This window comes from Spea bombifrons, chromosome 5 (assembly GCF_027358695.1).
Source record: "Spea bombifrons isolate aSpeBom1 chromosome 5, aSpeBom1.2.pri, whole genome shotgun sequence".
Classification (NCBI taxonomy): domain Eukaryota; kingdom Metazoa; phylum Chordata; class Amphibia; order Anura; family Pelobatidae; genus Spea; species Spea bombifrons.
Window position 1 is genome coordinate 102,254,346 of NC_071091.1, and position 15,176 is coordinate 102,269,521.

General features: G+C 44.3%; 1 protein-coding gene across 2 annotated transcripts in view; it reads right to left on the minus strand.

Annotated features, from left to right (window-relative positions):
* Positions 1-11,349, minus strand: part of TMEM65 (transmembrane protein 65) — a 28,131-nt gene extending 16,782 nt beyond the window's left edge. The window contains exon 1 of one of the 2 annotated variants that reach the window (XM_053466448.1): positions 10,635-11,349. In XM_053466448.1, coding sequence (XP_053322423.1) covers positions 10,635-10,905 — 271 coding nt within the window. In that variant the 5' untranslated portion in view covers positions 10,906-11,349. The remainder of the gene's footprint in view (positions 1-10,634) is intronic. The other variant, XM_053466449.1, reaches the window with a different exon arrangement.
* Between the last annotated feature and the right edge of the window lie 3,827 nt (positions 11,350-15,176).

The window sequence follows — 15,176 nt, forward strand, 5'->3', positions numbered from 1 at the left end:
AGAATTGTATCGGAATTCAGGACGGCAGTCCCGCACGCCAACGATGCCATCAACGTTAGAGGCAGAATTCCATGAAACATATTCCCTACAACATACATAATTGGTTATAATGCAATGCAAACTTAGGCGGTTGATTAGAGAGATACAACGTGGCAAGAAATCTGTCAATTAGAAACCAGGGTAATGCATATTCGCAACATTTAGGGACCATGCAGCTAAACGATGCATTGAACACTAGGTACACTTCCAACACCACAGCGATAGCAACGCAAAATGATATGGGAATCCCGCTTTAAATGCACACCCTTTTCTAAATTTAGTTATTTTGAGTTTTTATATATATATATATATATTTATATTATAATTTTTTTTATTATTATTATTTTTAGAATGGTGAATCCTAGAATGTATTTTTTAAAGTCTGGTTAAACATCATCTAGCGTAGTTTTTAAAAACCGTTTTGTAAAGCGTTGGCTAAAAGTACGAGAGATAAAGGAGGCTGCTGAATAAAGCCCTGCAGTCAGCACTGTATAAAAACTGCTGGCACAGGCGTCGCGGAACACAATGACGGGACAATCAGGAACGATGATGGATAGCAACAATAAAACAGCCATCATTCATCAAAAGCTGGATCGCCTAAAAAAAAAAAAAAAGCTGAAAAGGAACCAAACCTGCTCTGATTTGAGAAATGCCGATGTTACCCAGTAATCTGCTAGAATAACCCGGATTACGCACAGACTAGATACAGGGCAGTGGATTTGAGATGAGCTTCTTCTGTAGCCGGGCAAGCTTGTATTTACTCAAGTCCCCTGCCTAACTCGGTCTGGTGACAAAAGAGTGGGGTGCGATCCACCGAAAGATGTCAGATGTTCCTCAACAAGCGGCGATGGTAAAGGAAACGCAATGATTATCTCGTTATGAGCAGACAAAAATAGCTCAACCGCTAAACGCTAATGAGTTTCTGCGTGTGAGAGGGTATAATGTATTCAAGCCGCTAACATACAGCCCATCTGCTCATTACATGACGCGCGGCAATTTGTGGTCAAACATAACGTATTTAGACCTTCAAAGAATAAAAAATAAATAAAAAGGCACCCACAGTGATAAGAGCTACGTCGTTGAGCACTAATGGCCTCCTTCATACATGGCTGCCTGCGCACAACGAGAGCCCCCCCCAATGCATCTGGCTGAGCCGCCACTGAACCCATCATCCTCTGGATACAGGTCATGGGATGAGGGCGACATTATTCCCTAGGGGCAGTAAAATCATCTTTTATAGTTTTATTACATTTAAGGGACATCCTTACACATTACTTAAGGAAACGTTCCCCCCTACGGATGCCTAGTCCAGCACAAAATGTGCATCGCGTCACGCGGTTAAACATACGTCTTCGTTATTTCCCAGTATGTGCCAAACCAGATAAATTACCAAAACAAAATATTCTTCTTAAAAATCTCAGAGTGTCCTTAGAAAACGTAAAACGTATTCCAAAAGTAGTCGTAAACGTAGATAGCACACAAAGCCTTTTTAGGTGACAGCAGACATATGTATGTACATACAGTTATAGAAATGTATATTTGTGCGAGTTCTTTATTTTTGTTATTGACCTGTAATGTCGCTTATATCCATGTCCTGCTTGTAGGTGGCGATCGAACAACTTTTCATGGATGGTGCCGACTGATCAAACAGCAAATAAGCTGCCAGCACACGGGCGCCTTTCTTCAATTCTGGCAGCCTTACTAGGTTGCGGGCACCGTACACCCAGGGCCGGCCCGACAATGAAGCCGATTGCGGCAACAGTTGCAGGCGGCACTTTTGAAGGGGCGCCCCCAGCCCTTTTTTTTTTTTAAGCGAAAGAAAGAAAGGGGCGACGAGTGGTTTTCGCTTACCAAGCTGTCAGTACCCGCTCGGCGCCCCTCTCTCTCCTCTGTGGTGAGTCTCCCTGTTCAGTCTCGGTGCCGGCTTGTAATATGAGTGCCGGAAGATTACCTCATTTCCGGCGCTCAGCATTACAAGCCGGCACCGAGACCGAGCAGGGAGACTCGCCGCAGGACTGCTGAAAGGCAAGTACAAGGGGGGGGGGGGGGTAAGGGAAGATAATAATAGGGAGGGAGGGAGAGGAAGGGTAGATAATGGGGGGTGGCGGCAGGGACGGAGGGAGAGGAAGGGTAGATATGGGGGGGGCGGCAGGGACGGAGTGAGAGGAAGGGTAGATAAGGGGGTGGGCGGCATTTTAAAATTCGTCCCAGGCGGCATTTTGCCTTGGGCCGGCCCTGCGTACACCGATCCCTGCCTCCATTCAAAACAACATTCAGCTAGATGCAACTCATCGGTAACCCTACGGAACATGGAAAATATATATATATTTACCATTACTCAAAGCCACAGTATGTGTGTCGGTGCCACGAGACAGAGAGAAAGACATTTCATGGCCAACCGCAAATGAGACTAAAAAGCCATCGGGAATCAGAATGACTCCAATTCCGAGTGGCCCAATACACATTTCGATAACTCACTGCATTAAATCCCTTTTGCGTTTTAGTACAAAAGCTCTGACTTCCAGCCACGTAGCGGGGGAACACATTCTAGAAGTTTATGGCCGCTGCTCTCGCCAGCATGCACTTCCATATTTATTGTCCCCCACGGCCAATCCCTCACATGAAGGCCGTTCCAAGTTGCTTCCAATAACTCTCCGTAACAAGAAATCCAATGTTGCCATCGGTCCCCTTAATCCTGCTGCAAACGCGGATAATTAAAGCGGGGATATCAGCGTTTTGCTGTGTATCACACACCAGCTAATAAGACAGATTACTGCCGGAGCGGCTCCGCCGGCAGCGGAAGGATTATCGCACAGACGGATATAAATAGCTCAGAGACTTGGCGTTTTGTGTACAATAAATGAAACGAACAGGCATTCACTAACCGGGAAACGCAAACCTTCTTTATTTCGTCTTGTAATTAAAACAGCATGAAGGAGCGGCACCAAAACCCAACACAGACTATCCTAAAACCACTGCGCGGATTTATTAGTCACTCCAGAAAGCTTGCTGCTATCGAGAACACCAAATAATAACCTGGCTCTCGGCCTGACCCAAGCCGCCTTTCCCCACAACCATCGCCATCGCTGCAGAGCGCTGGGATATGATGTCATATGCCGGCGCTCCGTGACATAAACATGCGCAACCTCTTTGGAAGCATCTTTTAAAACAGGGCTCCATCGCAGACATTGTGCCACATACCCACCCATCGGTTTGGCACATTGGTTACATTACACCATCTCATGCACTCAAAGCATTAAGAAGGTTAACACCACACATGAAAGCTGCACATCAGGGGTTAATGACAAAAGATTGATAGGGTAGAGGGCATCTGTGCTGGGAGGGTTAGTTACAACGTATTGGCTACATTGTATCCAGTCTGCCTGCCTGCTCCTTTGGGCTGAGACCAGCGGCATTAATTGGTGATGGTTGGTGTAATCATGCATTAAGATTACACGCGAAGGGTTAAGATCATACATTTTTTATGCAGGGAATTAGGTTCCAGCATTTTTCCTCCTGCAGACGCAGACCGTGTTCTGTCTCATCTGCCAAAGCAGCTGAGAAACGAGTTCAAATAAACGACCGCATTCTGTAAACTAAAAATGTGGCCGCAGGCTTCGTTAATCACTAGAAGCTGGTGCTAAATTCCACAGATCCTACTATCCAACCAAGTGAGGAAAAAATAAAGATCCAAAGTACTTTTTCTGCACAAATTATGCGCAATTCAATTATAGTAAAAGATAATGGAGAGTTGCTCTAAATATCCCCGAGTGCAGTTGGTACAGTTGAGGTTAATTTGAATTAAAACATTCTACATTAGAAAGCCAGAATAAGGATAGCTTCTGATTATTCAAATCGGTAAGACACTGTTGGGGCATTTACCAGCAGACACTCTCCAAGGGGTCACAAGTTACTGCTCATGTACTCCCTGGTGTGCTCCTCATGGGTGGGTCATGTCTGCCAACATCAGAGAGAGGGAGGGGCTAGACTCTGCATACCTCTATAATATCGACCTGGATGTGATTGAAAACCATTAAGAGTTTTGCCATCTATGTACATGGTCCTTAAAACAGCATTTCAGATAATTCGGTGACATAATTACTTGAAATATACCTCTTTAGCGATTTGTAGGACTCACACAATCAGTTCATTTTGAGGGCCCTTTAACACATCCCCAGCAAAATCAGAGGCATCAACATTTGAGTATTTACCGTAACAACCTTTCTTCTAATAAACCTCCAGATTCTGCACGAATGATGTTCCCAATGCCTTAATTACCCCATCTAGATATAAAATGTTGCTTAAAGGCCTTGTGCCCTCCCCCGAAGCCTCACAGCCTCCCAGAATCATACCCCGGTTTGGGTTCATTATGTTGCGAGGGGTACCTGACAAAGTTATACCAATTCCGACATCAGAAATGTTTGGGGGGGAAGCAGCGGCACCCAGTATTTCAACACCGCCTGAGGTTCCTGGGTGAGCAAAGGGGAAGGCTCAGCAGCAGCCCCCCCCCCCCCGAGCATTTCACCTAGAAATCCTCTGCATGACCCGGGACGGCCAGACAGAATTCTAATATAAAAAATAATATAATATAGAAGAAAATAAACGACTTCCAGGAAATACATAACATTTGTTTTGCTTAACAAATTTCGAGCAAACTTTCGAGTAACCCTCTCTCCCTCGTAAAAGTAAAATAATGACTTCTTACAACACAGAGCGGTTTAATTATCTGCAGTGTCCAATAAAAGGCTGAGCCAAAGTATGATTTATTGATAAAGCGGCCAATTATCCTCCATCGCGGGATGCCTGACACCGGCCTATATATAATTTTACGTTCTTAAAATGTTCTCTCTGGAGTTTAAACTACCAGACACCCCCTATAGCCCGGCGTTCTCCTATGTGCACCCCCCCCCCATCACTGATCGTACTCCCGGAGCTCATGCAATCACGGGAGGAGGACGCTGGCATGGGGTTGAGGAGCAGTGACGCAGCCCCCAATGCCACACATAGGAGAACCCCGACAGCAACTGCTCGGCCAGCCACCTGCCGCCTCATCCTGCATTCAAGGTAGCAGCGAAAGCTTCAGTGAATTAACGGCTGACAATCACATCCGCTTCTCTCGCCAGTTACTTCCAGCTCCCGGAAAAGAACCGATTGGCCATGCCTTCCATTACTTTAACAATTAACAGCCCTCTTAAATGCCCCCTTATCCCACAGGACCCTGCCTGCCAGCCTTCAACCTGACTGATGAGGATGAAACAGAACAACTCCCCTATTGTGCAAAACACACTACCATTCAAAAGTTTGGGGTCACTTAGAAACGTCATTGTTTCTACCTTCCGTCCCTTAGGATGTACCGGTTGACAGTGAACACCGGTACACCGTCATTGAAGGAATAGTGGATTACCCTATCTGGCATTCCCTTCCGGTGGGTGTCGCAGCTGACATCAACTGAAAGTTAACCTGAAGATAGGAAAGCCTCTGCCAGTATCTTTCTAGACCCTGCTGGGTTCTGCCATTGCTCCCCATGCTGGCTGATCACACATATTGCAATCCTCAAGGCTATGGAGCCCTGCTTGCTGATCACAGTGTAATCATCCCCAAAGGGATATCGAGCCATACTGCACTATGGCAAAAAATAAAATGGAAAATAAAAAAATAAAAAAAATCCTAAAAAAAAAAAAATGCCCTGTTAGTGTTATAAGTGAAAAATATACTTTTTTAATAAATCACAGCCTCAAAGCTCTTACGTCAATAGCAATAGTATAGTATTTTCTAACACAAAGTCGGCCACAATTTTTCAGAATAAACCTCTCCACTACAAATGGATAACAGTGTCGTATGGATTTCATTTTTAAGGTCCACAAAGAACACACACATATATATATATATATATATACATACATACACACACACACACACACATACATACACACACATATAAAATCCACTACAGTTATACGTATATGGCGAGACGAGGTATCCTGACCCTGCGCAGCGACACCAGATTCCATGCTGCCCAAACTACATAAACTATGAGGGTGATGACTGTCTTTCAGTATAATTGGACTTATTTCTTGGCATTCCATATTCTTCTCTACAGAAGACATATAATCAGATCCTGAATATGATGAGTTAATACTCCAAACCCCATTATTGGGGGGGCACACTTTTTGTTGCAAGTAATCACTTCATTTTCTGCAATTAAGTTTACCAAGAATCTCTTATCTTGTAAAATATAAGCGTTATGAAGCGGATTATCCGGCCCAAGGCTCACACTTATCTTGTTACTTATCTGCAAATTGCTCTCGTCCAGCGCCTTGTACACAACGCTGAGATTAATAAAGTAGTAGCAGTATCCCTCTGCATGGATCGTATATCATTTCATCTATACAGGCAGCATTCAGAAAGAAGAACCATTTGTGTCTGAGTTTGATGTCCTTGTTTGAATCCGCATGAATGTAAAGCCGCAAGCATATGATTATTTGCTATTAACGGAATACTAAAGAAAACGGCAGGTATGTCCTACGTGCACACGGGATGCGTGTAACTGTGGAATTTCATGGTGATGTATGAATCCATAAATATTGAGCCGCACCACAATATCACATCCGATACATTATATGTAGTTATATAGTAATATCCACAATTCTTTTTAGAAAGCTTCTTTCGCCCTCCCCATTGAGGCAACAGCTGACAACTATAATGCCTACCATCCTCCTTACTGCCGCAGAATACGCGTCACGCGCTGCGAAAGAAGCCTCAAAGAAAAGCATTGCGGAGATTGTATGTAATGAAAAGAGCAAAAGCAAATAAATTATAGCTTTTATGGTGTGAGAGAAAAGGTTTGGGAGATAACTCGGGGAAGTATATTGTTATACGGAGATTACGCAGGATGGCAAGCCGTGCCGTCTCATTTCCAAATCACAGGGGAAACATAGAAGTGAAGCCGACTCCGTGTCACTGCTTTCCGTAAGCATGACGCACGATGTCACATCTTGGAGCATCAAAGAGAGGTTATTGGCACGCTTGACGTGGAGGACATGTGTAGGACATGTGTAGGACATGTGTAGGACACGTGGAGGACACAGTACAGGGGCAGCACACACTAAGCTCCTCCGTGCCGGAGGGTGTTCAGCCGTAGATTTAAGACTAAACTGTTCATTTTTGATACACAGAGGTCTGAAGTGTTGAGGTTCTGTGAGAAGTGGAAGTGCAGACGGGATATCACCGATTCCAAGCGTCTCCTTCCCGCGTGATCTTAAATGAAGAACCAGAGCCTATGCTAAACTATACAGAACTAAGTTTGTTTTGGTGTCTATTCACTAAGCTTCACGATACATTACGAGGGGCCAACCCCAGTGAGCGTCTGCTGCAGGGAGACCTTGGCTGACCCCGCGTAATGTATAGGTAAATCCGTGGCATTTCTCCAAAGTCTCCACGTCCGTTGAAGTTTACATTATACAGGGCCAGCTCAGCCCATCACACCGGAGAGAAAAAAGTGAAGCGAGGGAGTTGGAACACAACCTGGTAGCTCTCTCTTTAGTGAATAATCCACAAGGTTAATCCTGCTAGATGTAAAGATATCACAATAGCTCTCCATAAATCACCTATATTACCAGGTAAGACAACATACTACAAAGTTCTTTGCTAAGCACGCTGTGACATCATACAGGGGTTGTCCAACCTGCGGCCCTCCAGCTGATGCAGGACTACATCTCCCATAATGCTCTTTCAGCTAAGGGGCTGGCTGAGGAGTATGGGAGATGTAGTCCTGCAGCAGCTGGAGGGCCGCAGGTTGGACATCCCTGTTTGTGAACCCGGGAATAAAATAGCTTTCAGATTTTCCCTTAAGGTTAGGAAAGCATTTGCTGCCACGTATTAGTCACTCTGACTCTCGACCAGTACGCTGTAATCACGGTCACGCGGGTTCAGACCTATGATTCAGTCCACAGAGTTCTGTATTTCCACCCCGATCACATGCCGTCCCCTCCCTTACTGCTAGAGACGCTGGAAAGAATGAATAGCCGCCCTTCCACGCGCTCACACAATCAGGGCTCGCAATTCTGTTTCCACTTATAGAACAATGAATGTCTGTACGTAAAGAACGAATAAACACTGGATGCGTGGAGCAGAAGGAGATACAGCAAGAAGAAGAGAAATCCGCCAAACACCTTCTGGAGATTAATATTTTTAGTCCTTGTGATGCAGACCCTTTAATTTAATGCTTTCACAACAAAACTATAAACCATCCAGCGGCCAAACCCAGCTCCCAAAAATAATTCTTTAATTTAAAATCTGGTCTCATTTATAAGGTTTTTTAGGGAATGATTAACTGTCATGTGACACAAAAGCAGCCACTGACAGGTTGTTGCCATAGAAGCATTTGTCCAATAAGTATACATAAAACTATTCCCGCTTTGTCAGCCCCTTGTTTGCTGCAGTAAGCCCCCCATCCGTGCTTTATGGTCCACCAGAGCTCATTAACCCATAAAGTTCATGCTGATACTTAAATGTTCCTTCCATGATGCTCTTCCATGATACGGGAGCCGGTTTAGATGGATATGGAGACATGGGAGAGGGTAATAAACGTCACATTATAAAGAGAGGGATAATATATGGGTTATCGGTCCCTGCGCTGGGCTCAGACTATCCCAAAGTCGGCACAAAGGCGTCACTAGGCTTCGAGAAAAGGACTGCGAAGAAGCGTCAGGGGTCCAGCAGCTCAGTCACATTTTTGATGTTTACCAATTTGGTTTCCAAAAATATACATTCTCTCAACCCAAAGCAATATGCACAACACGCTATACAGCAACACCATAATGCATCTCTCAACAACATCTCACTACATCTCAGGATCAGGAACCGGCTGGATTCAGCTCCTCGAGCAGAAGCTAACAGGAACGCAAGGCCGGTTCTTCTGACCTCGCAGGCGGGGAGATATCTGCCGGTACTGAGAGGTGTCAAGAAATCACAGCAAAAAAGCTGCTGATCATATGGAGAAGCGGGATAAAGGCTTATTAAAAAAAAGACAGACCATGGAGCGCAAACCAATGACATCTTTCTTATCTCTTGGATCCAGACGCTAATTAATTTCATTATATAAAACTGCCAAACACCAAAAGGTAATTAAATAAGCCCCTCTACTGGGGAGGAACAACACTAATAATATTCAAATTTGGTTTTCTTAAACAACAGAACATCCTTACATACAGATATACGTCAGGATTGATTAGCCAGAGGAATCTATGGGATTAACCCATTCAGGGCAGATGTGTGCTCACAGGTTTACAATACAATGCACAGCACACATCTCTGACCCCGTTGCCAGTATGTGAAAAATGCCTCTGGATGTCTGAATTCCCTATTGGCCCAAATATAGGTCACTTTAGTTATAAACCGTACCTTAAGGCTTCGATGTATTCGGAAACCAACCCTCACTTATTTACGATAAGTCTATAGCATTGTAATTAATTGCCACATATTTGTTTTGAAATAATATGGAAGAGAAAAAAAGATGTTTCGGGCATTACGGTAATTTCTTGCACCTTCCCTACATAGAGGAACCCAATACAAATGCATACATCACCGATATACGGGAAGCTGAGGAGCAGGCGTATCAATGCTCTGTTACCCCCATCATATTGGTAGCAGATAGGGCATAGATCCACTAAATCCTACTTCCAAAATGTACTCCTACACCCATTTCTATATGAGCTGTAAAGCTATACAAACATAACCAAGGCAGCCCAGAATTATTTGTCACAGAGATTAAAAAAATACATTTAAATTAGTATATTCTCATAGCCCAAGCTAGAAGTGAGGGATTTGCCATTCTTTGACACGTCTTCAAACACGGGGTTAGTAAAATGTTCTGTTCTCTTTAAGCTTAACTCGAAGGTTATGCTGCTTCCCAAATGAATCAGGGTGTCGATCAGAGTGAATGCAGAAGGCTTTCAGTACAGGGAAAAGGAATTTGGTTGTATTTATATTTGCCTGCATTTTAATATTTACATTTACAGCAACAAGTTACCATCAAGCGTTATTCTTTGCCTGCGGAATTCAGGTGGATTAAACTAAAAAGTTGCAAAATTACTACATCATGGAACTGCTCAATTAAGAAAGATAATTTTGAATGGTTACTCTCGGACGAGCATGTAGGACCTTTACAGCGGCAAGTCTCAGACACAATACAGGACTCATCACTGGCCTCCCACCTCGGAGATCCCACCAAGGACAATACAAAAAAGTAATCCATGGCTTTACCTTCTCCTCCACCATGTTCAATGTGATGGCCTCTGAATGCCATCTACACACGGCAGGCTTTTTAAGCCTTCACCGGTTTCCCCAATGCTAGATCTTGATGAGATCTTAAATTCTGAGTCAGATGAATGCTGAGATTAGCCAATTAATGCTATTTGTCGAATACAAAGTCAAATGTGTTGAATAACTAGATTAGTATCACTAGTGATACAAGGTTTACGGAATACAAAAATATTATTATTAACTATTACCCCATACAGGAAGACAAAGACAGGGACTGCCCTTGGAAATCCAGGACAGGTGGATGGTTTCCACAACGAGCATGACGTTCTCACCTTGTGCTATAGCTATGGATTCAAATCTGTGCAGCTCTCGCAGCAAGCAACTCCTCTCTGTGGCATGAAGGCTGTAGATAAAGTCTCTGGCACCTTGTGCTGTGTTAAGGGGCTCCATGGGCTCCTTCCTTGGGTGCGTGCCCAGCAGCCTGCAGCCTGGCACTGCCACGTCCTTGCCGCACCTCAAGCGGCCCTTTCCAAGCCAGCTCCATGGCTTCACGGACACAGCTGGGCGCAGAGCAGTCCGACTCAACAAGGGTAGCATGGACATTATACTATGGGCAGTAGGAACCAGCAGCTAATACAATGTGTTCAGGTGTGTGTGTGTGTTCCAATGTATCCGCTGTCAGTGCTCCCTATATCTATATATTATCAGTGAATCGCGGCTTGCATACACTTACACAATATGTCAGCATTTAGAAATATGCATAGGTTTCTTTAAATAAACTATACTTCTAACGGCTAGAGAATAAGGCTTTTGCCAGTTTATAGCTTAATATGTAAGCCTTTTCCAAACACAGCCTATTACTGCTGATGGAAGCACAAAGTTTCATTAACAGGTAAACAAACTACCATAAATGTAATATTATGTATATATTTAAGTTACAAATACCACTGCAAATACACCTAGAGTAATTAAATCTGCCAGTGACGTCATGAACAGCAGCAGATACAATGTTTCAGCAGCAACAAAAACAAACTCTATGCATGCCAAAGGCAGAAGTGATTTTAAGCAAATGGGACCCAAATATTAGTGAAGTAGCTGCCAGATCCCATATGCTGTATACAGAGAACTGCTTTCCTACTACTGAGATCTTCCATATACTGTATACAGAGAGCTAAGCATATACATACCAGCAGGTGGAAGGTATATATATATAGGAAGGTCCTAGCTGAAGCCACTGATGAGATAAGTCACGGAGCTTTAGTGTTCTCTGAGTGCACTAGTGCTAAATGTGTGTAAGATATGTAAGCGAGGGGTGAGACTGAGCATATATTTACCATTTATATACTATATGTATGTATATATACATTTATATATTAATGCAAGCATAGATGTATAGACGCTACAGTGTGCGCATGGTAAATGAATTATAGAAGCTATAGTGTGCACATGGGTCATGTACCGATAGTGTGATATGTGTTGTATAGAAGCTATAGTGTGCCCATGGGTGAGGTGCAGCAGACACTATAGAGCGTGCATGGAGGTTACTGGGCTCTATGGCTGGCAGAGGTGTGCCAGGTGGGTCTGCCTGGTCCGTGGTGCGCGCAGGGTTGTTTTGCTTGTAGTCCCTGGGTTCCCCGGTGGTGAGGGTCGGGATACTGCCCTCCTGGAAGCCGGTGCTTCTGCTTGCTGGCCCCGGGACCGAGCGGCGAGAGCGGTGACGGCTGCGCTGTGCCCGGGTGAGAGGCGGGGAGTCCGCACCCCTGTCCCAGCGCCGTCAGATACTGCGCATGCGCACACGCTGGGAGCCGCTAGAGGAGCGCAGGCACTGAGCGCGTTCACGGTGACGCGCGCAGGCGCAGTACGCGCTGTTTATTTAGGGGTCAATGAGGTTCTTCAGAACTTGAAGAGTTAAACATTGGAGGGGGTTGTAGAGGAATCACGTGCTAGTAGTTTTTATTCAAACCACAACGTTTTGTGTAATATTTCATATATATAATATATATTCATTATTTCTTTATTATATATAATATTGTGGTTTACATGCTTCACAAACTTTGCCACCCTGAGGTGATGTCAGGGGCCCTGACTGGTCTTAGGGGCCCCCTCTTGGCATTTGCTTGAGAAGAGACACCAATTTCCTTTACATTTAGAGCTCTATTATGTATCTTTATTATTAACAGACTTGTGCTCCTGAGTAGGTTTCCGAGTGCATATATAATATAATGTATAATTATATATATATATATATAATCAACCACTTTCATTAGTTGTAGTTATGATGGGACCCCTAAGTCTTTCCGCTCACTGATTATGTGTCATGCCTTCCAGCAGTCCTAGGTTTTGCAAGGCAGTCACAATTTTTAGCCAGTGTCTGGCTGCCTTGATGGAGTATGGGCCAGCTGGGAAGATCCTCTGATCGGGGGAAGTGAAAAGGCAATGGTCCGGCACAGAGCATCTTTGCGGCTGTCACATGGCCCCTCTGGACACTAGTGCCGCAAGGTGGCTGTTTGGGTAACGCGGATAGTTGTTTACGGGCTGGTCTTGGCCCTAAAACTCTCCCCAAAATAAGTGTCCTGATTTGGACACCTAAAATATTGGTGAACTATCCGGCATCATCTTGAGAAGCTCAGGGGTTGGATCTTCATGAGGCAGAGTTAAATTGGTTCATTGAGAGTTTAGTGAATAAACCCATATTTAAAGTTCTCAAAACCAGACTCTATTTATTGCCTTAGACTGACCAGCGCCAAATGTGCCATGAAGCAGACCAACCCCTTGAACCCTTGTTTAGAGAGCAGCTTTTTAGGGTTGTACAAATTTCTAATTCTAAAATGTCTAAAAACAGATGATTGGATATAATCTAAGGAAGTTTTACTTTACTGAGAGGGTGGTAGGTTACTGGAGCAGCCTCCCAGCAGAAGTGGTAGAGGGTAATACAGTGAGGGGATAGACATATGGCTCCTGAATCTAAGACGAGACCAACGACTGATTAAGGTCTGAGTCTTTACAGCAGGAGAAACGGGCGACTAGACGGGTCACTTGGTGGGCAGATAATAATAATACTCTCATATGAAGATTATAGACCCCCAAACAGGGGTATTTAATAAGATTTAAATAATAAATATGCCATTACAGGGGTAATCCACCTATTGTGTAGATACAATAGGCCAAGAAGATTGCAACAAGTAATTGCCCCTTCTTGATTGGAGAATGTACCCCTTCCTGGCAATAGGACCCACCACAGCCATTACACAAAAAGAATATTAGCTTTTTTAACCTTCTTTTCTTAGAACCCGTCAAAGATTTCTCCAGATGCCAAATCATATTCCGAACCCGGTGTGTGAGAAATGCGGAGTGAAGGTTGCCAGATTACTCAGCGAGGTGGTCTCGGTAGACACCAAAAACAAAAGACCCCGCTGAAGCTGTCACGTTCTGGCCGGAGGTATCTGTGACCTGCGGAGATCCTGTAACGCTGTATCCTCTGAGGAATACTCGGTGGAGGTTGACACGGAGCTCAGTGGTATTTATGGAAGAAGCCAGCTTGGGACTGGATGTTCTGGTTTGCCGGTGCAGAGAGCCAGCGTTGGGGTTCTGAAACCGGTTTTAGGCAAGGCTCTGTGGGAAAGCACCATGCCCTTCCCGCTCCGGTGCTCCTTAATTATCATTATTTTTTAATTACCGCTCTCTTTCCTGGGTATTTACTTCTTCATCTTTAAGGTAGCTCCGTGCTCTCCTCTGCTTAATTTTTAGATTCTAGACTATGCACAATAAATAACTCGCTAAGCTCCCAATCGCTATTTTACTCTTTGCTGTAATTGACACCGCCGGCTACAAATGCGTACTCTGTGAGTAACCCTAACCTAACCTTCGAAAAGGAATCAAATAAAGCACTTACCTGAGAGAGAAGCTGCAACTTTGCAGCTACAGCTGCCCTCCTCCTCCGTGGTCCGAGGAGTCTTACCCCTGATTGGCTGCTGAAGCAGCCAATCAGTGGCAGGCAAGCGCTTCCATTGAAATCAGTCACTTTCTGCGCATGAGGGGTCTAAACCAGCGGGACTGCACTGCCCTTTAACACACTGAGACTCTTAAGGGGGGACGCCACAAGAGCCACTTTAAATTGCATGATGAGTCTTAGTGTGTTAAAGGGCAGTGCAGTCCCGCTGGTTCAGCTCCTCGTTAAGCAGTATAGCCGTGTACATGGGGTATTTGATGGGTTAAGCAATATATGACCACATAGTGTGCCAGGATCCCGTATATTTATGGCTCAGATTGGGGCTTTTAAATAATATTTGCTGGGTGCGCGCTGATCTCTTGCCTTTTAACATTACTGTGATGAGGCAGTGCATCTGTCTATTGCCCCCACAGCTTTTTACACATCATTGATTCCGGGAAGCTCACCAAGTTGTTTTTTTCATCACCTGTTCAGTAGTTATTAATGACCTTTTTTTTTTTGACTGTTTGTGGAAAAACCTGTAATTGGGAAACGAGCAGGAAACGTGTAGATCTTTACTTCTTCTTGTTCCATTTCATTCTTCTTGCCCCAGTCACAACGTCAAGCAGTGATATGAGGTTCCACATAATAAAGCGGCATCGTACGCGCGCTCGCTTACTTATATTTATTTGGCAACGACACAGTGGTATTATATGAGAGTATGGATCAACACACCCTACAGTCCTGTTTTAACCCCTTAAGGACAATGGGTTGTCCTTAAACCCTTTAAAAACAATGCATTGTGAGCCCGTACATGTACAGGCTTTGTCATGAAGGGGTTAATATTATAACATCTTAAATCAGGATCTGTTGTACTTTTTATGGCCAATAGCCAAGAGTATAATAAAAACCGTGCAGCTAAAAGACGTGGGGCTCGGCCAAGCCA